Source organism: Vespula pensylvanica, chromosome 2 (genome assembly GCF_014466175.1).
Source record: "Vespula pensylvanica isolate Volc-1 chromosome 2, ASM1446617v1, whole genome shotgun sequence".
Classification (NCBI taxonomy): domain Eukaryota; kingdom Metazoa; phylum Arthropoda; class Insecta; order Hymenoptera; family Vespidae; genus Vespula; species Vespula pensylvanica.
Window position 1 is genome coordinate 10597511 of NC_057686.1, and position 25942 is coordinate 10623452.

The window sequence follows — 25942 nt, forward strand, 5'->3', positions numbered from 1 at the left end:
GAAAATGAGAAAAATAAAATCTTACCTTTAAATAATCCCTCGAAGCTTTCAGTGAGAGCACGGATTTCGTTTTTAATAACTTCTTGACCTTGAACATTGGTACTAACACACACTACTTTTCCAGTATGTTGTAAATGTTCTACCAAGAGTTCACCTTGAGCTTTCTTATTTAAGAGACTTTCCAAAGGTGCTACAGCATTTTCTATAGCTAATTTATCACTTAGTGATCTCTGTTTCATCGCTGGTATCTTCTCACGCGCTCGATTGAGCCAACTAATCAAATTGTCGTGAGCTTCTTTATAAAGTCGATGATCCTTGTATTGTTCTTCTCGTTCTGCCAATAACGATTTGATTTTTTCAAAGAGCATGTCAAATCGACTCAATATATCTTGTGCATGAGAAGCAGCTAAGCCCTGTTGTCCACTCGCAATCATTTCAGCAACTTCAGCTTTCAAACTCTCAACTTCTATGTTCTCGCATCTAATTTTCTCTTCTAAAGCTTTTATACGTTCCAATTGACTTCTCTTTTCTGTCATTGTTGCTTGGAATTGAGACATTTCTTCTAACGATGTTTGCATATATTCGTTAGTTTTATTAATCGATTGAATTTGTTCGAGTAAACCAGCCCACTTGTTGATGGAATCATCCAAATTCGTTTTCGTCTCAAGCATTTTCGATGCTACAGCGCTCCATTGTTCTTGAAGATGCGCCAATGCTTCATTTATCGCTTGATGTCCACTTGGTGCTGTATTTGCCAATACAGCTTGAGCTAATTCGACGATATTTTGAACTTTAGCAAATCCATCTTCTTTATACAACAATATATCTTGCATAGTTTCCATTTTATTTTCTAAATCTTTTTGCGAAGATGCACTTAAGTCCGAACAATAAGCTAATTTGTTCTTTATATCGTTCAACCATCTGCTACACTCGGACAATTGATTATCAAATTCTTGATGTACAGCAACAAACTGATGCCATCGATTGTTTAAATCTTTAACCTTGCTTGATATTTGTTGATATTTAATACTCAATTCTGATATGTGTGATGTTCGCGAAGATACATTTTTATGTAATTGCTGTGCTCTTTCTGTAACCGCATCAATTTCGAGTTCTTTGGCACGTACTTCTCCTTGAAGCGAACGTAATTTCTCCAATTGATCTTTCTTTTCTGCTAAAGTCGATTTCAGATCTACAGCATGAAGTTTTGTATCTGTATCCTTGATCCAAACTAGACATCGTTCTTTTAAATTCTCAAATTCGTTCCATTGTTGCAGTTTATTTTCCAATGCTTCGATAGTCGATTTAACGGCAGATATTAAACCTTCCCATTCTTGTTGAGACGAATCAATCTGTGATCGTATATTAACTTGACCCGTTTCTAATGTACCAGGTATCACTTTTTCTCCAAGAATGCGAATTTGTTGAACCCTTGGTTCCTCTTCTGGAAGCGTATGTAAAAGATTTTGTAAACGATCTAAATTCGTATGTAAAGATACTCGTTCTAATTCAGTGTCACCCCAAAGATTAACAGCGTTATGAGTTGCATCTAGCCATTCGTGTGTATCTAATACAGCCTTACTATATTGTTGATGATCGCTAACGATTCCTTCATATCTTTCAACAAAAGCTGCGGCACGTTTAAGTACTTCAGCATGTCTACGTTTTAATTTGTTTATTATGGAATCAATTTTGTCTGTACGCTCTGGAAGATTATCTGCTTTATCCGAAAGGTCCAGCAAATCCTGCTGATGCACTTGAACATCGTGCAAGAAAGTACGATAAACTTGCAACTGTCCTCGTTTTTCATCCAAGGTAGTTTTTAATTCAATATCTTCTTTCAGCTGAGATTCCGCATCTTTTAACCAATTTTCAAAAGCTTCACTACACTCGTCGAAACCTGACCATTTTGCGATTCTAGCTTGTAAGTCACGTTCCGTTGAAGCAATATCATCGTACAATCCTTCTAAAACTTGTTGAAGGTCCGACAACTGTTGACGAATGATCTCTCTACCTTCTACGCCAGTCGTAGGATATAAACGTTCACCAGTTTCAATAGTACTGTTCAGTAAAGAGATTGCTGACGATTGCCGTCCTAAAAGTTCTTTTAAAATATCAGCTTTTGAGATTAATTCTTGACGCGTGCCACACAAATTATCTGCGACTGATTGATAGCGGCCCCTTGCAGTAGCTAGCCACTCAGAACATTGTTTATAACGTTCTAAATATGCAGCATGATCTGCAGTAGCTTGTTCGCATTTCTTCACGAGTTCCTATATTCGACAAAATTGTGTTAATTTGATTTCATTATTGAAAAGTTAAATGTATGTTTAAAAAATTTGTTGGAAAGTTTACCTTAGCAGTTGCTTGTATTGATTGAAATCGAGAAGTGATCTGTTGAACGCTAGAAGAAAATCTAGTCTCGCCACTAATCTGGATCAAGTCCGAAGAATCATATCTCATTTTATCGAAGTCTGCCTCATTTTGTCTGAGATTCGCAATTAACGACTGTAGCAAACAAATATTTAAATATTTAAATTAATTAATTTCTTGCAGAAGAATTAGTCATAGTTAACGAAATGATCATATCTTAAATATATTTACAAAAGTAGAATAATTAATATCGATTGATACCAACGTTGATGTGTTATATAAATGAGACATCATCATATGTACGAGCGGTTAGTTATATTTTTACCATATTATACTAAACAGTATCAAGGAAGCATTACTTCGAATATCGGACAATATTTAATAGAGCAAACTATGCATTATGAATTAGTTCGAGCATTATGACAATTAAAAAAATATATATAAATACACATGTATTTTATATACATAAAGAAGTATATTTTTAAATAGCTATTCGTTGATTTTTCTTTTTTTTTTAATTATTATTTACTGTAATAGGAAAAGATAGCAAGAAAGAGTGATAAAAAACGATTTTTTTTAGAAGCCTGCACCATTCACATTTTGCAGCCTGCAAGGCATTGCTTGTAGAGAATTCACTCTTACTTGTTCCAGGTGGTCACCAAGCGCCACCAATTCAGTTACATCGGTATTCCGTGATTCTGCAACCTTTTGTAGTTCCTAAGAAATTCCATTACATACAAATTTTGAATTAAACAAAATAAAAAGAAATTTGTCCAATTACGAATGTTGACGCGATTCCTCTTTTATGTGTATTAATCTAAATTTTAATTAATGCAGCAAGTTAGGATACATTTTCTAACGATAGCTTACTTGATATTTTTCCAATTGCTCCTGTTTTTCTTCAATCGTGTTCTTCAGTGAATAATTCTTCAATGATGTTTCTGCATCGGCCAACCAAATAATGAGTTGTTCCAATAAATTTTCATATTCGCTCCATTGTTGTATTCTTTCTTCTATGCAACGAATCACATCGCTAACTGCATTCGCAAAGTTCTTACTCTCAAATCTAACGAATGAAATAGAAAGGATTATTAACGTTTCTTAACGAATGTTTATTCATGTTTATTTAGTTTAATTACCTTAAGTTTGCAACGTCTCTTTTCATGCATTCATAATATACTTTTGGGGATAAACTGCTCGCACTTTGTGAGACATGCTCGGCCAAAACGTTTAATTTCAATTCACCTTCATTCTGCTTATCCTGTATTTCGAGAACCTTGGCCAATCTATTTTGGAGAGTAGTTTTATTAGCTGTATAGTCGCTGTAACTGGTTAATTGTTCCCACTGTTGTTTCTGATAATCCTGATATGCACGTTGAAGATCTTGAAATTGTTGGAATATATCAAGGAACTCCTCTAAACTGGCAATCGCTTTTTGCGATCTATCTACTAATTTCTCGTATCTGTCGGAAACCGAAGTTACTTTATCTTGAATATCTGAAGGTGCTTGTGCAACTTGAATCAAAGCATTGGCTTTTTCGGAAATTCCTTCTATAATACGTTTATGAGCAAGAATTTCTTGATGTAATGTCTAAAATTTCATCAAACATATTGATTTCATTAACTAAACCTTTTCGCTTCTTATTAGAATTTCATTAATACGCGAATACTTACTTTGTTCTTTAATAACTTCGATCTAATCTCTTGTAAAGAGGGCCACATTACTGGTGGATCTTGTTTTATAGCTCTTTCCATAGCATTCAACCAAAGCAGCGTTTGTTGCAAAGTTTCTTGATAGGTAGACCATTGTAAAGATTGAGCATCTTGCTTCTTTTGTTGTTCAACAATACCTTCTGCAAGACTATCCCATCGTTCTCGTACACATCTTATTTCATGTCGAATAATTTCTCGACCTTGAGCTGATGTATCTGGTAAGATTCTTTCTCCAGCTGCTGCTAATCCCGATAAACGATGTTCGGCTTGTTCTTTTTCCGCTAATAACGTTTGTAAGCATAAAGCTTTCGCTTCAAGATTTCCACCTATATCTTCTCTCTTCAAAGTAGCCAAACTTTGTTCTAATGGCGTAAGCCATGCATCGATAGATTTCAATTTATCTTGGTAAGTCTGATGATCATCGACGATACTTTGACAACGATTGATTACTTCTTTACTAAATGTATGAAGTAATTGATATCTGAAATAAATTTTTGCTTATTAAAGAGTATAAACATATAAGTATAATATATTTTTAAAGGTATCGTGTTTTCTATTACCTGTAGCTAATCTGAGAGATTAAGATTTTAATACGTTCGAGACCACTGGAATGCAATAAATTATGAGATATATCAACGAATGCATCGATCTCTTGTTCTTGTTTTAAAATTATGTCTCGTTTCTCTTTGAAAGCTTGAAGTCGAGCTTCTTTGTCACTCAAAGTTGGTTGAAGTTGTTGATCTCTGAAGGTAGCCTCCATTGAAGAAAACCATCGTGCATGAGCTTCCAACTGATCTTCGAAATCCTGCCATTTTCTTAAAGCAACTTTTTGCTTTTCTTCGACAGATTCTGTAAAATAAGTCATGACATAAGCAATGATCTTATTAGAATAATACTTGATTTTGATAGATTGATTTATGATAGAAAGAATACTTACCAATTTCAGTCAGATATTGAGAAAGACTCTTTTCGAGACTGGATACCTCTTTATTAATAAGCTCTTGTCCTTTCACTGCTGTACTCTTCATCATAGCTGAACTAAGTTGCTTCAATTTTCCAAAATGTTCCGCACCTTGTATTTGATTATCTCTCAACAACGAAAGTGTAGTTAGACGACGAGTAATTTCACTTTTTTCACCAGTAATATCGTTGCATTCAGCCAGTTTTTCTCTTTCACCACTAAGCCAATCTGAGAAATATTTACATTGCAGATTAAAGCAATGATGTTTCTCAGCGCAATCCTCTAAATTCTCTAAGAGATGTTGAGATTTAGCAACGATATCGTGAAAGAGTTGCTTGATTGTTTGCAAATAAATATTTAAAGACGTATCCTTGGTTTGATCGATAAGTTGTTGCGCTTTGTCACAAGCAGACTCGACCAAAGTTTGATGCGACATTATTTCCTGATGCATTATTTTATGATTTTGAAGCTGAGCTCTCTTTTCTTCTAAGGAAGATTTTAATTCCGTGTGTTGTTCCATAGCGCTCTCAACATCTCGAAGCCAAGCTGTTAATTGTTCCTGAGATAACGTGAACTCGGCAAAATGCATCAAACATTGATCCAACTTTTGTGTAGCAGATTGTAGATCTTCGGAAAATGTATTCCATAACGTTCTCAAATCTCTTAACTGTTGTCTTACAATTTCTCGACCATCGGGTGATGTATGTGAATAAAGTTTTTCTCCAAGATCAATAACAGATTCAAAACGAGCATTTTCTTTAGTTCGGGTATCGCTAAGATCTCGAATTGCCTTTTGTCTATTTTGCAACAATGAAAGATTACCAACGATTTCACTGTGTTTCTTTAATTCTGCTTGAACTCCAGAAATCCATTTCATCAATTCGTTATATCTTTCATTGAACGTACTATGTTCCTTTACAAATTGTTCGTAGCGCGATACTGATTCTTTCACCTGATTTTTAAGAGATTGATATTTCGTAGCCTGTCGAGATATTCTTGTGGATAAATCTGAACTTCCTTCGATACCTTGACTTTTCTCTATGGCAGAACTAAACTCTGAACCCTTCTGTGCTATACATTCTTCTAAATTCTTCAACTTCTGCAAATGCAAACGTTTAGCTTCTTCCGTACTTTTTAAACTTTGATCTTTCAATTGACTATCCATTTGTTTCGTCCATGCTTCTAGATCTTCAACGACTTTTTCAAATTCAGACCATTGATTGAAAAGATGATTTAATTTGTCAGCGCTCGCTACGCAACGTGCTAGGAAATCTTCCCAATTCTTTTTCTGTTCTTCGAAACCTTTGATCAAAGCAGCATGGCCAGGAATCGAAGTCTGTTCGAGAATAATATTCAATTGTTGATTACAATCGGACAATATACGATCACCTTCAGCTTTTTGTTGTAATACATTATTAATCAAAGTTGTTTTGGATTTAGCAACGTCTCGTTCAACGGGAAGGTCCTCGATAAGAGGTGCAGTTTCGTTAATTATCGCGTTAATCCAATCGCGTGTCTTCTCAAAGGTTTGTAGATAAGATTCATGATTCGAAACATATTTATCAGCGATTCTAATTCGATCTTCTACGTTCCTTGAAAGCTTCTCATAAGCTGTAACGACACTGCTCAGCATTTCGCTAGCTTCGTCGTCTGGAGTTTTGCCAAGTCGATCTTGAAGTTGTTGTAAAATATTTTTATGAACATTAACATCTTGCGCTATAGCTTTATATGATTGAAGTGCGAGCTTCTTTTCTTGAAGATTCGGTAAGAGCATCTGTTTATCGTCTAATTTAGATTCTGCATCGATCACCCATTGCTTCACTTGCGAATATTTATCTTCGAAGGATGATCGGTGCATCATATCACTTTCAATTCGTTTATAGATAACATTGGCATGATCTGTCAAAGCATCTACGCGATTACGTAAATTTCTGAGTTCGGTTCTAATAAACTCTCTGCAATCAGGAGTGATTCTTGCGAAAAGAGTTTCACCTAATTCTGCTGTATGATTCATAATGGCTTGACCAGCTTCTCTTTCTTCTGCAAAAGCCTTTAATTCCTTTAATCGTGACTGATAAAACGTCATAGGTTTAGGACCACTAATCTCATCGAAAGTTTTCAATTTACGTTCAGCATTCTCTATCCAAGATTGTAATTCTGTAACACTTGCTGTATACTGATCTCTACCTTCCTTCAGCTCATGTAATCTGTCCAAATATTGTGACAAAAATTTGAGTATAGATTGGTATCGGCTATCAAGATGTCCTACGTATTGTTTAACGCGAGATTCAGGGCTAACTTTGTTAATATCCTCACCAAGATCAATAACATCTTGCAAAACAGTGTGATAATCTTTCACAGAAGTTTGTAATTGCTTGATTTCTTTAATTTTATTTTCTATCTCATTTATATTAAGTAATATAGAAGCTTCTGCCCTTATTCTGTTTTCATTCTCCTTTAACCAGGAGACTACACTTTCAGATAGATTTTCATAACGTTGCCATAGAGAAACGTTGTGCTCCAAAACAGATTTGATGTTTTTATAACTTGCTTTTAGAGATTCTAATTCTAGCGCAACCTTGTCACGCTCGATTCTTAGAACGTTCGTGATTTCAGGACTTTCAACAGTTTCCAGAAGTTTCAATGAATTATCAGTATCGTCTTTTCTTGCTTCGCAATCAGCAATACCAATTTCGACGTCGTTGAGAGAAGCCATCTTCACTTCGAGATTATAACGATCGCTACTTTGTTCTGGTTCGCACCAAGCTACCTTTTCCTTGTGAATTGCTACCATTCGTTGAAGAGCTCCAAATTTCTCGTGATATAACTTCGTTAAAAATGCTACTAATGTTGCATTTACTTTATCAGCATGACTACTAACACCGTCCTTTCGTAATATTAAAGCTTGAAGCTCCTTGTGTAAAGAAGACTTAGATATCGTTGGATATTCCGATGTCGTTATTGTAAGATTTTCTTCGATTTTTGACAAAGTATAATCGCATTCGTTGAGCTTAGCTTTCAATTCTTGACACTTGTTGATTCTACCAAGTATTTTCGTATTCTCTCCCGTTAAATCGTCGCATTTAATAATCTCTTCGCGAATTTTAGATATCAAATCGCTGCATTTTTCGATCTCGTTTCTAATATCTCTCTCTTTTTCATTCAAAGTCATCGTCAATGATTTTAATTTCTCTGCTGCCTCTTTAACGATGTTAAATTGTTCATCCAACAAATTTCTTAAAGCATCTAATGTTGGTATATCAGTATTTTTATTCAATTTCTTTAATTGCTCAATTTTCGTGATAATTCCCTGTTTAAATTGTAAATGAGCTGGCAATTCCTCGCTATATCTTATTAATCGCATTTGACAACTCTCGGAATCGAGTAAACATTCACGAGCAGACGTAAGAGCTTCATTCGTGTCGGTAAGCCATCGTGTTAATTCATATTTTGCTTCTTCTATTTGTTTCCAAATAATAAGTTGTGTTTCATAAAGTTGAAGTTTGTCGATAATGTTACTATAAGTTTCTTGATATTTCTTGCGATTTTCGTTAAGATTCGAAGTTACTAAATCGGATTTAAAATTGGGTAAAAGCGAAGCATCTTTCATAATCTGTTGAGCCTTACATTCCATTTTATCCAAAAATTGTTTTCCTTTCTTTAAAATCTCCGATGCTCTTTTATATTTATCCAAAGCTACTGTTGCTTGCGTTATGTCATCAGGAACTTCTTTCACGCTTTGACATAATAAAGTAGATTCGTTCATGAATTTCTGCAGCCTTTCTTCTGCCTCCTGATATTGTTTCCAATCATTGTCCATTTCAGCATACTTCTTCTTTTGTTCTTGAAGAAGTACGCTGACCTTTTCCCAATTGGCATCAACGTAAGACAGAACAACTTGAATGTTAGTCATGGCTCTTTGATCTTCCTGCATGAGATTGTCAGCTTCGCGGTGAAGCAATTGTTTGTCAGATTCTTTCCCTTGATGTATTTCTATCAATTGTTCAATTTTATCCACCGCTGGCGCTAACTGTTCGCAAGAATCAACATTGTCAATAATTTCTTGTAAACTACTTTGAGTTTTCAAGATATCTTCTGTAATTTTGTCTTGTAATTTTTTGAAATTATCCCATCTGGCACCAAGAGTTTCCAATTTTTCACGTTTAGTTGATAATTCCGTTTCTAAAACGACTGCTTTAGCTTCCAAATCGCTAACCAAAGCGGAAGCTGTAAGAGGATTCTCTTGTTTATCGCGAATACGCACTTTCAAAGAGCTGTCTATAGCACCTACTTGATCCTTCCATGTATTCAGTTTAGAGTGTACATCTTGTAGTTCTAAAGAAAGTCTGTTTAAATCATTGACGCTTGGTTTACGAGCTTCAGCCTCGTATTTATAGTATTCTAATTGAGCTGTAGTTTCATTATACCAGCTCATCAGTTCTATCCATTTCTCTAATATCTTTTTCTTCTGATGCAATTCATCTTCTAGTTCTTTGTACTTATCTGCTAAGGAAACGTATATCTCATCTAAAGCTGCGGCTTCTTGTTTCGATCCTAGTGTAGAGAGACGTTTAACTTCGTCGTAAATAGCTGTGAAACTTGGCTGCTTCTCCGAATGTTCTTGAAGATAAGCGTGAATAGCTTGCAATGTAGTATCAATATTATCGATGTTTACTTCATTAATATCAGCAATGTTTGATTTTAATGTTGCCATCCAATTCTCAAAATCTGCTATTTTCATTTGGAATTCTTGTCTTGCTAGTAAAGAATCAGAAACGAGATTGATTTGATGTCGTACTGTTTCAGCGAGTTTACTGACACGCGACTTCAAATCTGATACACGATTTTTTAAATTAGTGGCACCTTCCAAAGACAAACCATGACTAATATGATCAGATACTTGAGTCAAAGATATCAATTGAGCTTGATGGTCGGATATAGATTTACTAAAGCTTTTCAGATTAGCCAATTCTTGCTCAAGTTTACTGACTTCTGGTGTTTGAATATTGGGTACAACAAGAGAAGCTTTTTCACTTTTTTGCAACCATTCAGTAAATTCCTTAGCGTCACTCTCAAAATTATTCCAACAAGAAACTAATTTATCCAATTTTGTCGTTATTTGTACAGCCATATCGTGAACTACGTTCCATCTTCTATAAACAGCATCAACTTCGTCAGGAGCAGCAGTTCTCCCTGTAATTTGTTGACTAACTAACGAAAGGTTTTGAACTTGAGGAAGTTGTTGTTGACATTCACTTTCGAAAGTTCTCGCAATGTCTAACATTTTGATAGCTTGTTCTAAAGTTGTGGGTTTACTTCCCATCGATGATATTTTGGATTCTGCCTCCTCGATCCAAGGTTTTATTTTTTGAATTCCTAATTCATATTCTTTCCATGTAGCAAGATTTTGTACAGCTATTTGCCGTTGTATTTCATTATTTTCTTGAAGCGATGTTACCACTTTTTGAAGGCTTTCGAGTTCCTTATCCAAACGTTTGGATTCCCCGTTATCAGTCTCATCTGTTAACCAATAATTGTTTCGTATTACTTGTTATAATTTATTTAAGTTTTAAATAAAAGTTAAAAATGTGCGTGTTAGAATTAAATATATATACAATTATAATGAAGTAAACGTTACCTGTTTTGAGTGTTTGTGATTCCTCTTTGAGAATTTTCAGAACTTTGATCTTTTCATGAATTTCCTTCTGTAAGTTTTCAGTTTTATGTAGCCGTTCCTCAGGAGAAATAGTATAATTCTCAATTTCCGCTAAAGATTGCGGAATTCGTTGTTGAGTCCAATTTTGCAACTCTCCGAATTTGGATTGGAATTTGGTCCATTTAGAATTATATTCCTGAAGATGCACAACCGTCTTGTGTAGAACTTTCAACGTAGTTTCCACTTTCTTTTCTGTCTCTATAATTTCTTTTTCGACAAATTCTTTTTTCTCCATCGGTGTTACGTCCGATAAATTAGACTGAATGTCGCGCAATTTAGTCATCATTTCTTTAGCAGATTTTTCTAAAGTCGAACTAAATTCTTGCTTATTCTGCAAATCCGCAGACATTTGTGCAGCGTCGCTGTAAACGCTTGATTTAACTCTATTTAATTCTTCTTCAGCTTGCTTCATAAGTTTTAGAACTTCTGTTTTTTGTTCTTCATAAGCAGTCCACAATTTCTGTGTATTCTTTAAAGATTTCAGAGTTTCTATGCTCTGTCCATATGTATCATTCCAGTTAACTTCTAATTGTTGGACTTCGGAAGATATGAAGGTAGGTGCGTGTTGATCTTTCAAAAGATCTTTTCCACGTTGCAACATGCTAACGATGTTGGCTCTTTGTTGCTCTAATTGTTGAAGACGTGTTTCTTGATGAGCTACAGCAGATGGAAGACTTTCAGGATGTGCAAGTGGAACCTCTTCCTTTGATTGTTCTCGTACTTTCCGCAGAAGAGTACACACTTCTCGAACTTCTTTCCTGTATGTATAGCTTTTAGAATAGATATCTGTTTTTGTCATTGTAATTTCTATCGTTGGTATCAAATTCTTATATCGGCTGATGAGCTGTTCCAATTTCTTCTGCTCTGAAATTGCTTCGTGATCTAAACGATTGGAAATAAGTGCATCCAGTGTCTGAACTAACCATTTCATCTCCTCGCGTTGATTATCAGCCTCTTTACATATTTTCTAAAACAGTAAGAAAATATGTATTTTTTTTTTTTAGGTAGAATTACTTCTAACATTTTAATAATATTTGTCTCATGCATGTGTAGAATAAGAATTGAAGTTTAATTACCGTCATAATTTCGATCTATCCGTACAGCAAGAACAAATATCGATCATATGTTATTATTAAAATATTAAATAAGCAAAATGCTATAAATACCTGAAACACAGCTTTCTCTTTTTCAAATTCTTCCAGAGTATTCACTTCGTGTAAAATAGTTTTCAAAATACTATCAACATGGTCCATCCAATTCACCATCTCGTCGAATCTGGAAGAAAGATGTGATAAAGCATAAAACGATATACAAAGATTTAATTAATATAGAAATCAATTGATCGATTTACTTTTTTCTGTAGGCAGCCCACTGTTGAGGAATCTGATAAAGCTGTTCTTTAAGATGATCGATTTTCTTAGTAGTCTCAGTCCACAAATGTTCGGTTCTTGCAATCTCTTGATTTAAACTATTATCATTTGGTTTTAGTTGGCTGAAGGTGTTGCTAATCTTTTTTAATGTCTGCAAACATCTCTCAACGTTGTGAATAACACCACGATTAACAAAAAACTCTTTATTTCGTTGAAGTATACTATCGATATCATTATTTTGAATCAGAGCTTGCTGTTCCGAATTAATCTCCATCTCAATTTCTTTAAGATATTGAAGCAACGTTGCTTCGTCCAATCGAAATTCTAGTTTCATAAGATGAAGCGGTGCAAAAGTAAGTACTTCTTTCCAACGTTTTTGTAAATTTTCTACGGTCTCAGTAATGGGGGCCTGTTGTTCAACTGGTAAAACATTTCTGAGATCTTGAGCAGTATTTATCAAATCTTGAATCCATCTTTCATTTACCTTACTGAAGAAATTCTTATGATATTCGACGGACGAACGATTGTCAATGTGAACATCGTTAAGAAGTGTTTCGGCAGATAATAACCACTCAGAAATTTGTCGTTCACATTCCTTGAATTTCGTCAAGCATCTTATTACTTCTTGAAGACGTTGTTCCCACATTTGTGCCAATTGACAGACTCTAGCAAATCGTTCATTTAATTCTTTCAAAGTTAAACCATTTTCACCTGTATCGACATCTGTGTCAACACTATTATCCACAGATTTAACTATACTAGCAAATATCTTGTTCTTGGATTCAAGCATTGATTTGTAATACAATGTTCGTAAGAAAAATGTTTTGTGTCGTTCCAACTGAGCCAAGATCGCGTCTCTACCACCCGAAAGATCGATACTGTTCAATAATCTCTCAGCTTCGTCCAACCATGTAGATATTTCTTTCCTACCAGCTTCCAAAGATTCTTGTTGTACCAGAAGCTGATGATATAAATGCAATTGCATAGGTATCAAAGCACGAACTCTTACCAAAGCTTCTTTTTCTTTTTTAAGTGTATTCATCATTTTATCGACCTCGTCACGAGATAGCTCTTGTATGAGAGTTTGGAATTTTCTGCTGATGTTCTTAAAAAGATCTTCTATACCTTCAACTTCGTTATGAAGCGTTTGAAGTTTCTCTCCGTAGGCTTTAATACGTTCTGTAGAGGTCAACTGTGTAGTCGAAAGAGCAGACTCTGCATTTCTCAACCAATTCTGCAAAGTTTCAACTCCTATTCTATAATCCTTCCTATTTCTTAATAAATCACCAGCGTGCATATATTGTTTGGCTTCTTGGAAAATGTGTTCCCATTTGTTGGTCAGAGTGGTATAACGTTCTTTTAGACGAAGAGCAACGAAATCTTCGGAAGTAGCTATTAGAAAACTAACGGTATCTGAAAGTTGTTGATGTTTATCCTTCCAGATACTAATATCTTGAAAGAATTCCATTTTTTCTTCTTCTGGCAAATTTAAGGCAGATTCTGCACGAAGTAACCAATTTTCAAATTCGTCTGATCCTACAGTCCATCGACGCCAATAAGCAACCACTTCTTCAAGCATACTTTGTACGCATCTTAAATCCACAGATACATTCTTCCACTTTTCACCGGTTTCTCGCATAAAGCGATCTATTTCTAGACATTCCTCTTTATCTACATAATATACATAAAAAATAGTTAATAATGATATTATTTATACTTAACATTAAAATGTATATAAAAAAAAAGTTAAATATCATTTACGTAATATTAAATATTAATAGTAATAAATATTAATAGTATTAAATATTAATATTAATAATATTATACGTAAAAATAATAATATCATTTATACGTAACGTTAAAATGTTAATAATATTTAAAAATATCTTTATTTATATGTATCTTTCTTACCTATATCACCATCACGTTTATATTCATCGACAACCTGTTGCATATCTAAATAAGCCTTTTGGAACTCTTGGAAAATTCTATTTCTAGAAACAAAATTTCTATATTGTTCCAATATTTGATGAACTTTTTCCTCGGTACCATATTTAATGTTCCAGCCTTTTAATTTTGTTTCTACTAAATAGAGAAAAGCAACAAGGCAACATTTATGTTCCAGGAACTTTAGCTTGATCCTTCGCTTTGCTGCTTTTGATGGTAAACTACTAAATCGTGCTGTCATATTTTCAAGTTGCTCACGTAAAACTTGTTGCGCGAGTGGCGAATTTTTTGCTTGTTCGAACTTTTCAGTCATTGTTGGTAAATCTAAGAAAAACTTTTTGTGATCTTCTAATTTTTCCAAAATAATATTAGCTGTTTCTTCGGTCATTTCCTCGGGTATATCCTCATCCGAATTCAAGAGACATTCTGCACGAGCAAGCCATCTACCCGTTAGACCTAAATCACCGGGTAATGTAGAATCTAATAACCAGACCCAATGTAACATCTGTGAAAATTAAAATAAATTTTATGAAAATTTTTCATAATAAGCTGTTGTCTATCAATAAAAATATTAATAAAAAAGTTCGGAGTACGTACAAGCAATTCTAATGTTTTCCATAACTTCTGTATATATCTCAAAAAATCACGTGTGATATTTATTATTGAGGGAGTATGAACTAAACCTTGTAGCTTTTTGTAAAGTAATCTTCTTTCTTCAACTTCTTCATTAAATGAAATGTATTCCTAAAAGACATACAATCGTTAGACGTTCATAGAATTTATCGTGTGCATTGTAATATAAAATAAAATTATAGTCAGAAAAACGACAGCATACCGAATAATTAGGTGGAAAAGAATTATTTCTATCGAGTTGTTCGAGATATCTTGTTCTGTCGTTAAGCCAATTAAAAAGATCGTCGTATTCTTGTTTTATAGACGAGAAAGAATCTGGATTCGTACTCTTTGGATCTGGATAATTATGTAGAAATTGTGCAACGTATGTCATTATAGATTTTTCATCCGGCTGTGGTACATCAACATCTTCAGGGTCGAGAAGACGAGCTATACCAAGTTCCACTTCAGCTATTTCAAAAGCAGTTTCCAATCGTGTTCTGTTTGTTCCTTCCTTCATAGCTGCTATATTCACCAGATTTGATTTGATGGCATCGATGATAGCTAAGAAAGCGTTGCCATCTCTCCAACTTTCACCAAAGTCACGCACTTGTATACCAATATCTCTATAAAAACGAAAATAAAATTCATATTATTGGATATGTTTTACATATGTACATTATTTATCTCGCTAAATAAAACAAACATATAAAGAAACCTAACGTTGAAATAATACTAACTTGGGAAGAGTATTAGTGACCCATTGAAGCAAAGTTTTTCGTGCACCTTGTTTCCATTTTTCGCTACTGATACGTTTACGTTCACTAGCTGCCGAGCCTTGAGTTCCAAGACTTTCAAGACTACTCTGACTACCCCAAGTTTGGCCAAGATATTCCAAAGCCCTTGTATTTTCTTCGATCTATAAAATCGATTTAAGCGACGATAAAAAATGACGATTTATTTCATAAAAGTAAAAATAGTATTTAAAATGCTCTAGCGTGCGCAACTATTATAAATGCGCAAGGACATGCACGTGCAATGTTCTGTAAATCCACTGTGATTATTCGGCCAAACTTACGATTCGTTACTCACCCTCTTTCGATCCTTTGATCGTAGCTTGTTTATTGGAATACATACAGTTAGCATAGTGATGATCAATTCGACTTACACTTTGTGAAAGTTAATAATTTATTTAAGTGCAAATTATAAATGGACACTGTTTGGTGTATGCTCGTGAATTGAAATTTCAAGCGATAAAAATTATACGCGACTATGTAGACTTAACTTGTTACCTTCGAAAATTAGAAGATTGAAATGGAAACCTTATTAGTTCATAATGGATCACAAGTTAGCCCACTTTTGTACTGAGTAAGTGGAAACGAAGCTGTAGCGTTATGAATATATATATACATACATAAATATGTATGTATGGATATATATATATATACATATATACGTATATATGTATGTATGTATGTATGTATGTATATATGTATATGAGTATATATACATATATATATTTGATCAGATCGTATTAAAAATAATGTATCTCGAGCTCTATGATTAAGCTGCTATCGCATACAAAAATAGAGAGATTTGCTTCTGCGTATTCTGCACTATATACGCAAATTTCAAAAGAATTAAATATACCTGAAAGTATAGAATGATGGTCCATATTAAGCCTAACACTACCGGAGGCCGTCCATCGACTAAGTCGGACGAATTTATGTTCACTAACTTAATCTAAAACAAAAATAATTAGAATTATTATTAGTAGATTCACAAATATCATTGAAAATAAATAATTACTATTATACGAGACTAATACCAACCTTTTTACTTTGTAAAAATTGTAAAGCTGTATTTGCATTACTAAGAAAGTGAGGCCTTTTTAGATTACGGCCTTTTTCCACTGGCTACAAATGAAATATTATTCATTAAGTTATAACTAAATATTTCGAGTATTCCATAATCCATTTATACTTACCAACTTTTCACCCGACAAAACTTCCAACAAAGCGAGTAAACGAGTACCATCTTTCAAATCCTCAATTAAATCGTCTACACGAAGGGGTGGAATTCGCTATAGACAAAGTTAATAATAAAAAAAATACATTTATTGTATCATATTGCATGAAAAAACAGTAATCGATATTCTATTTATGAAACGGAAAGAGTTTAAAACGAGTAATGTCAGTTATCAAAGTACTTTTATACAGACTTATTCTACAGTTTAAACGAACTTTGAACTTAGTTTAATTTTATGGCGCACTACTTTCAACATACACATACTAAGTGTATCATGCACGCGTATCAGAGCCGACAGGCTAAGTTTTGAAAGATCCGGAAACAGAAAAGTGGCAAGATCTGAAGGGGATCAAAATTTAGCAAAGTTCCATTTTTGAATCATCAATGTTGTAAAAGTTAACGAAGAAACGAAAGTTTATAGACATTATTTTAATATCATAACTTTTTCGATTTATGATATATTTAATCATCTTTATATATTATTATTTACCTTTGAAAGGTAAGAATTGATCCAATTAACAAAAGTCTTCTTCTGTACACGTTCTTGTTCGTCTGAAACAAGCAAAATTTCCATTACGATATTTTGCGATTTCTACAAATACATTGAATGGTTTTTATTATTACTTTTTTTTTTATTTTCATATTCTTCAATAAAAAATAACTTTCATTAAAGTGATTGCGTCATAATACTGACGGAGCGAGTTACGACGACCGCTTTATTTTTAAATATGCCGTCATGTTTGTCACCTTCAAATCGGTCGTCGCGTCAGTGCATGAAACTCACTTAATATACACGTGTATTCCTAACTAATTAGATGTACAATTAATACCTAACTCTTTGAGACACATAAACTAAAGCCTGTAAATAAACGTCAAAGATTCAAATTGAAAAAGTTTAATTATCGCTCTATTTAAAAAAAAAATGTTTAAATTTATTATTAATTGTAAGATAGTAATACTATCTAAAGTGATGATTTCATTTCTGTTTATATACAAAATTTACGAATCGATAAAACCTTTGTATTATATAAGCATCGATAATAAGACTTGTAAAACATATCGATGATGAATTCATTTAAATAAAAGAAGGTAATGATTTTTACGTTGCATAGAAAAAAAAATTAAGCACCTGAATCTTTGCAACCTGTTCTACTTATATGTATATTTGCAAGTATCATATCATCTTTATTTTTCAGCTATTTTTAAATATGAATATCAATGTGCATGAGTCATTAATGATACTGTTTAGATACACAATATCTCTGTTAATCTCTAATAAAAAAAAAATATGTTTGATTCGATTCAATGGCCAAATTTCGTTAATTAAATCAATGGCTATTAATTGGTACATTGACATGGTAGACAATGCTATCAATAGACAGATTATATGTCACGAGTTTCCCATGAAACTCTATAGATAAAAGTTACGCAATAGGTGGTCAATTTTCACAACGTCTAGTCTATGTTACGTCAATCTAGTATACGTAATGGAATCTTTAAAGCGGAAGTTACAGTGTATTGATTTCTTTCTTATTAATCGTTCTCATTCTTAATCGATACTACTCAGGTCATTGATATCTAGTTACGAATATTCGTGTAAATTGTCATTAAAATTGTACATATAAGTTTCTTGGGAAAATTCAATAAATCACAATGGGTCTGTAACCTTTATATTTTTAATCGTTAATAGTCACGCATAGTCGTAAGTATAAAGCAAGTATATTAGTGAATAAAAAAAGTATATAGTGAGTAAAAAGTGCTAATTATAACGATCAGCAGGTTTTAACGTCATTATAGATTTCTCTCTATAATTATTGTCTCGTTATCATGTTCATGAATACTCATTAGTCGTATTGGTGATTGCAGCTTCAAGCGTGATTATTCTTAAAATGTAAAATTACGCTTAAATGTCATTAAAAACAGTGAGTATTATTTAAGTATAAAAAAAGAAAAAAAGTCTATTAAGACCGATATCTTGTTATTTTCATATATTGCACTTTTCAAGATCATATTATTTCCTAAGCAAGAAATGCAACATATAACTCTCGATCGATTTAATTTTAGATCCTTTAGGATATTCGTGATTCTAAGCTCGCGTGACGATACCGGATGGCAGGATATTCGTGCTCTTGTGCTACTACTCGAGCACCAAAAAAGCGTGGAGGCCGCAGAATGTGTAGAGAGGGCTGTACGTTGAAATTATCCGACCTAAACGTTCCTATTCCTAATTTCTGTGGCTATGATCAATCGGAAATATAACAGAGAAATGTCTTAAACTTTGACATGTCGCATGAATACCTTAACATTTTCTTACAAACAAATCGAGCTTTTATTCTTTTATTTACGCGTATTTTATCCAAAGTTATCGTAACTATTTTACATTGAAATGAACTAGATTTTAATAGGTGAAAGAAAGATTAACGATTCTTATAAGGATCGATGTAGAAACTTTGGACCATGAACTTTGAACCACTAAGACTTCTTTGAATCAGGTACTAACTTCGTAATATTCAATGCTCCAACGATTTCTCATCTTGATAGTTAGATGGTTGACCTAGAAAAAAGCTATCAATGAATTCTGAAGACGTTCTTTAGCAGAATACCTACTTTCTCTCTCAATGACTTCGAATTAATTCGTAAGTATCGATAAATCGACTATATTGTTAATCGAAATAAAAATTGTTAGCTATTGAGTAGATAATAACAAAATAAGTTTAGTCATTTTAATAAAGTAACCAAAGAGTAGTAAAAAACAAATCAAGATTCTACTTGAACTTTCCTATCATTCATCATTAATTATTATCCTTGATTCTATCGCTAATCACTGCGGAATTATTTGGTAATTGCTCGTTAATTGACATTTCACAAACCACAAGATCGCATGTTATATGTTGGATTCGCACGTAAGTTTACTAACGAGTATAGAAACTGTGGCGCATACAAATGCACGAGCCGGTTTATGTGGAACGACACTTACGAATATGTGAGTATTAAGATCTCGTACCGATATGTAAAGTCAAATGTGTAAATCGAATATTAATGGAACGGTCACGATCGAAGCGTCGAATATGGAAGAATACAATTAAAAACAATATCATTAAGCATACAGTAACCAAATATCTTTAAAATTTGAAATAAATTGATACGAATAAACAATATAGAAGAATACTACTAAAAACAATATCATTAAACATATAGTAACCAGAAATCTGTAAAATTCGAAATAAATTAATACGAATAAGAAATGCATGTGAACTAAAGTCGATTGAATTTTTACCACTCCTGTTCTCAAATTGTTATGACGGCTAATTAAATCAACATTGCCGGAAATACGCTACAATAGTTATACTGGTCCTCGATGGTAATCCTTTAAGACTATCAATACGAAACATAAAAAATACTTCTTTATTTGAAATAATACTTTGATACAAATAAAAATTTATCCGAGTAATCGATTAATTTTCGCTATAGTTTTTTCCGTGAAAATGGCTTGTCCAGCTATATTGTACATACAAGAGGACTCTCGTAGAACCTTATCGATCGACCCAATTGGACCGTCAACTACTGACAAACGACTTTTTCTTTTAGGCCAGAGTCAGCCTTACCATCGTCGGCATACATATTATTCGTGATCGTTTATTCAAAGAGATAATAGAGAGCGTTCACCATGATCATAGTCGAGCTTGTAAGAAATAAAATATAAAACAAAATTTCTTATTTTTCTCCTGAGACTTAACTTTACTCCGAGGCTGCTTTATGGAATCATTTTCTAAAAATAAATACACAATATGTATGTAAAATTGATGTAACCAGACAGGAAGATACAAGGGCTTAGATTTAATGATGTTTTTGTTGAAACACGTTCTTTTAATACATATCTATGTAATTCCCATCTAATTTACCGGTTTTCTTACAAAGACCTTCTTACGATCAACCAAGGGAGACGATCTCTGATCACGGAATGCAATAATTGTTCTTCGCCATGTAGACAGATTACATATTCGGGGAAAGAAATCGGAGAGCGAAAGAGCGAGCACGATTCGACCAAGAAGATAGGAAAGGCGATAGCCTTGAACTGACGCTGCTCGCTTACGTCACCGTTAACCATTAGCGGCGTTACCACATTGAGGTTTATATACGTCTGTCTGTCGCTTAAATTTACTATCACAGTTCGATGCAAATTGTAAACAATAGCGTAGAACGTCGCCTTTACGATGACGTCTACTAACGTAACACTTTATTGTACGCATACCACGATTTAACAATGAGATCGAAATGTTTAACCATCATTAATCAAGTTACCTTTGATTAAACGAGTTGATCGAAGGTAATGACTCAAAACAAATGCAAAAAAGTATTCTACTTTGAACATCAAATTTATAAATTATCACATCGGCAAATAAAAATAATGAAAGATGAGAATGCTTGAATGAGAAATTACGTAAAGTTACAAATGAAATCTGAGCAAGATTAGTTGCGTAAGATGATTACCTGATAATAACGGGAATTGTTGAAAAATGTCAGATGTATGCCCGTATTATTTAAAAGAATAAATCACTCTAAATATTATTATTTTCATGTGTTACACGTTTTTGATGTCCTTGCATCGAGAAACCTAATTTTTCGATCGTTAGCATAGTGATAAATTTATTCTATTATGAGCTTGTTGAAAATGGTTCGAGAGTTTTATACTTTATATAATTAAAATTGTATATATTAATCTCTCGCACGATATATAAAACCAACGAGAGATTGTGATTAAACGTTAATGTCCATACGTAAGTTATAATTAAATAACACCGTGCAATCTATTAAGATCTATTGCGTATAGATGCTCTTATACGCTGCAATTAAAAGACAGTAATGACGATTGATCGATGAGTAACGACCTAAAAACCAATGGGAACACACAGTGTCACGCGCTTCATTAATTCTCTGTTGAGAAAACATTTTCTTTCTACGTTTTCTGCTTATTCCAATCTTCAATGCACATTACCAAGCTAAAATTAAGTTAAATTTTCTAGAAAGTATCGAATTCTTTCGATACAATCAAATTTTATCAAGAAAATAGCTTAATTCGTGATAAAGAAGAGTTGTAAACATTATAAGAGTGCACTGATAAGCATTGAACGAATATAATCAACGATTAAAAATATTATCAAATTTAAAAGAAGTAATCGTCGAGTGAAAGCTTGGTGATAAATAACAATAAAATTAAGCGAATATCTCACCTTCGATCTTATCAAATTAGCAAAATATGAATAATAAAATTGGGAAGATCTTATTAATAAAAACTTAAATCTACTGCCTACATGTGTTGACCTTGTAATCGAGATACCTATATGCTTACACATTCTTATGACAGATTCTACGTTTAACTAAAATACATAGAACGTTTCTATGTTTAAACAAGATCAACTCGGTAAATTAAATGAAAAGATGAGATTTTGTTATAAAAAGATTCGATCTGTATAAAGAAGAAAAATTGTGAGAAGGACTCGCGAACATAAATCCTCTCACGTTCGAAGAATCCTTGACATTATATCCATATGTATATGAGATACATAGGAGACGTAGGAAGAAGAAAAAGAAGGTTTTTCTCCTTGAGAGCAAAGAAAAAAGTCAATGATACCTTTGATCTGAGCGATATGCGCATCATATTGACTCCTACTGCGTAGGTGTTCCATCCTAGCAGCGACATTCTGGAAACTCTGGCTACGATATTCCGCATACCAAACGGATGGTGGTCGATCGTCCGGTGAAAAATGTTGTTGAGAATTGCTGCCTCTTCTTTGAAAGAAATTTTCTTCCGATGGAAATTTAGTAAAGGACGTTACCGAGCTGGACTTACTACCACCGTGACTTTGAGCACCGTGACTATGACTCTGATAAGCGGAGTCTTCGAGGGCGTGTTCCTCGCTCGGTGTCCTGCTCATTTCCGTGAATACGATCGGGTCATTCGTAGAAATGTTAGTATCATTTATAGAGGTCGACGATATTATTTCTCTAGTACTTTTTCTAACGATGACCTTTTCGAATTTGACGACCTTAGCGCCGTTTAAATCACCCTCTTCAACGAGTCTCTCGAAGCTTTCTTCGAAGGAGGAATCGCTGGCTCTTGACGATGGTCTCGCAAACGACGAACGGAAGACACGAGCACGCGAGGAATCGACTTCGTCCGGTGGTTCGTCGGTACTCGTTGGTGAACCTCGACCACCGGTCCATACTTGTTCGAAAAAGTTCACCCTATCTCGAAGTCGACCGCCACGTGGCGTCCTAGGACTATCCTGACGACTAGGACTACCTTCGTCCCTAGGTGGAGTTCCTCGTCGTGACATATTTTTATGTTTAATCTATGCTCGCCAGGATCGAGCTCAATTCATTTATTGTATTGTCATCCCATTGAAAGGCGACTTTATGATCGCCGAGCGACGTTTTTTACAAATGCCGGCTTTTCCGGTCTTCTTCATCGAAGAGTCTCGGTTCTTCTTGATCCTTCCGCAGATGTAAAACAATCGGTAGACACCTGTTCAATGGATACCACACCCCACGCACTGTGTAGAAGAGAGAGAGAGAGAGAGAGAGAAAGAAAAAGAAAGTATTCTTCACGCGCCGTTGACACCGCACCCTCTCGACGACACCTCGTTCAGTCGTCCGCGTCGACAGGGACAGCTGCTGTTTTTGCTGCTTTTGCTGGTACTGCTGCTGGTAGTCTGTTCGTACCGGCCCGGCTCGTTCTCCTCTCTGAATATGTGTTTGGCTCAATTTTATACGTACACGTATTACTTCGGCTTACGTACTGGAGACGGCACGTAACGCGTATGTAAATGTCGCGCGTGCGTGCCTGAGTTTATGGAATGTACGTATATACATAAAGGAACGTACTGTGCCCGCGCACGACGAACGTCGGTTCGATACTGGAGGCACTTCGAGCGACGTAGCTTCCACCTCGTTCGCAAGTCCCACCGCCCGCGCTCTTCGTCACTACTACAAAGGCAACAACAACGACAACGACAACGACGAGTGCGACGACTAAGACACAAGGATAACGAGGGTAACAGAGACAACAACGAATATGACGACGAAGATGAGGATAACGAGCCAGTCGTCGTAATAACGTAAACGACGACAGCGTCGAAGCGGCGTCGGCGTCGACGTTGACGTCGACGGAACCGGCATTTCTCCCCTCTCCTATGTTCTCAATACGAAACCTTCTCGATCAATCCTCTTATCCTGACCCTTTCTATCTTACTCTCTCTCTTTCTCTCTTTCTATTACTATCCTTATTTCTCTTCTATCCTTCTTCCTTCCTTTCTGATTAATTTAAGAGTCAGTCGCATTGTTCTTATGTAACTAGACGCCTCATAAATGAAGTTTTTTTTTTTTATTTTCACGTCTCATCGATTGGACTTTTAAAGCTAGCTATTCTTGTGATGGTGAACATGGTAAAATTTATCACACACAAAAATCAGTACGATCGATCCATACTTCGTAGAAATGAGAGTTTTAATCGCGAATAGGACGGCGTTTCTATTTTGCCGGCGAGTTATCATAATTTATTTTTGCGAGATGAAAAATGTAATAAAAGTTCTTATGATGTTCGAGCGACTTAACGACTGCCCTATATCGATTCTTAGTCGATCAATCTTTTCGTTTCTTTTATTTTCATCCTACTCTTATCTTTGTAGTTAATGCTAGTCGTTACAATATTACTCACTTTGAATTGATAAGCATTGCAATCATATTTATACTTTTAAAACTCGATAAGCACGTAACCAACTACTCGATTTACGTATGAAATAAGAACTTCGTTTCGGGTTCTCAAAAAGAGTTCTGAATCAAATGCCTTTAGTTAAGTTTTACGATCTAGTACATAGCGATATTTTATAAATAATCACGCAAAATTTATTATATTTTCTACGTATAAAAAGAATAAGGAAAATAATAAAAGACTTAAAATTTTCTATTAATAGAATAGAACATCTTAGAAACGTGAAATCTGGAATGACGTTTGAGCAACAAGTGGTGAGAAATTGGTTCACGGCTGTTATGTATGCGCTTGATTATGTTCTGGCATAGATACCAGTGCGAAGGGAAAAGCAATTAGAAGGTTTCTTCGTTAAGATCTTTTTAAATAAAGATCAGAATTAAATTATCAGGTTCGAAGCAATCGTTTGCTCACCCTGTAATTGTTGTATCGTAGCCTGATATTCGGCAAGTTTCTCATCAACGTAATCTTGGCTTTGACTGGCGATAATTTCTGCGGTACTAGGACCACTGGATTCTTCGTCGACTGGTGTGTGATCTAATGGTACACCAATATATTCGTAATCACCAGATCTATAAGGCGCTATCAGGTACTCCGGTGGTCCACAGGGTACAGGTGATGTTATATCGCTTCCAAGTGGACTCTACATAAACATATAATTTTTTTTCGAATCAAATATATATTGCTATATGCAACTCGCAGTTTGTTTATAAAATATAAACTTAATAAAGATTAATTTTTTCTATCGTACCTACAAACGAACAAGATAGCATGTTGCTCGTAAATCGATACTAAATGTCAAGATAAGACTAACTATATTTGAAGAACTAATGATACGATAGCGTGACTACTAACGCCAATATGACAATTATAAGTCTCGCATAACAAGAGATTGGTATTGGTATTAATATCTATACTAACCTGTACTGGTATAAACGGTCGGGGAGATTGATTTCCTTGAGCAATAGACGATGGCCATCTTGGTCTTGGACATTGAATGTAACCATGCGGTGGATAACCAAAAACTGGTGACATCCCAGGTGAAATTGGCATTCCGATCGGTACAGGACTCATTGAATGGACCACACCAGGGTATGAATGTGGTGACATTGGACGGGTATGATGGACAGGTGTCGGTGGTCTTCGTGAAGAGGAGGGCGAATATACCGACGGTGGTTTGAACATGTTCGACGGAGTGGGTGTGTTTGGTCCACTTGGCGTACTGGCTCTACCTGAGGAAGCGCCGGGAGGTCCATGACCTCCTGGCGGTCTAGACGGATGCTGTGACATTACGCTTAGCTATTTCGAAATGTTCTGCACCACCCCTTGATTTCTATCATCACTGTAAAATAAAATAAATAATAAGATTGACTTGACATCATAAATCATTTTTTCAGTCAAACGTCGGTAAAGTAAAATTATTAAAAAAAGAATTAGCTAAAAGATGAAACAAT

At 34.5% G+C, this 25942-nt stretch overlaps 1 protein-coding gene across 2 annotated transcripts in view; it reads right to left on the reverse strand.

Moving 5' to 3' along the window:
- Positions 1-23814, reverse strand: part of LOC122626867 (nesprin-1) — a 47211-nt gene extending 23397 nt beyond the window's left edge. Inside the window, exons 1-22 of one of the 2 annotated variants that reach the window (XM_043807324.1) lie at positions 22353-23814; positions 17211-17272; positions 16680-16775; positions 16525-16608; positions 16343-16435; positions 15785-15808; positions 15433-15611; positions 14916-15318; positions 14678-14824; positions 14045-14585; positions 12115-13804; positions 11930-12038; positions 11840-11854; positions 10686-11730; positions 5024-10567; positions 4647-4935; positions 4048-4567; positions 3513-3964; positions 3244-3439; positions 3016-3090; positions 2356-2508; positions 26-2273 (exon numbers count right to left, since the gene is read on the reverse strand). In XM_043807324.1, the coding sequence (XP_043663259.1) occupies positions 26-2273; positions 2356-2508; positions 3016-3090; positions 3244-3439; positions 3513-3964; positions 4048-4567; positions 4647-4935; positions 5024-10567; positions 10686-11730; positions 11840-11854; positions 11930-12038; positions 12115-13804; positions 14045-14585; positions 14678-14824; positions 14916-15318; positions 15433-15611; positions 15785-15808; positions 16343-16435; positions 16525-16608; positions 16680-16775; positions 17211-17272; positions 22353-23058 (14671 nt within the window). In that variant the 5' untranslated portion in view covers positions 23059-23814. The remainder of the gene's footprint in view (positions 1-25; positions 2274-2355; positions 2509-3015; positions 3091-3243; positions 3440-3512; positions 3965-4047; positions 4568-4646; positions 4936-5023; positions 10568-10685; positions 11731-11839; positions 11855-11929; positions 12039-12114; positions 13805-14044; positions 14586-14677; positions 14825-14915; positions 15319-15432; positions 15612-15784; positions 15809-16342; positions 16436-16524; positions 16609-16679; positions 16776-17210; positions 17273-22352) is intronic. The other variant, XM_043807325.1, reaches the window with a different exon arrangement.
- Between the last annotated feature and the right edge of the window lie 2128 nt (positions 23815-25942).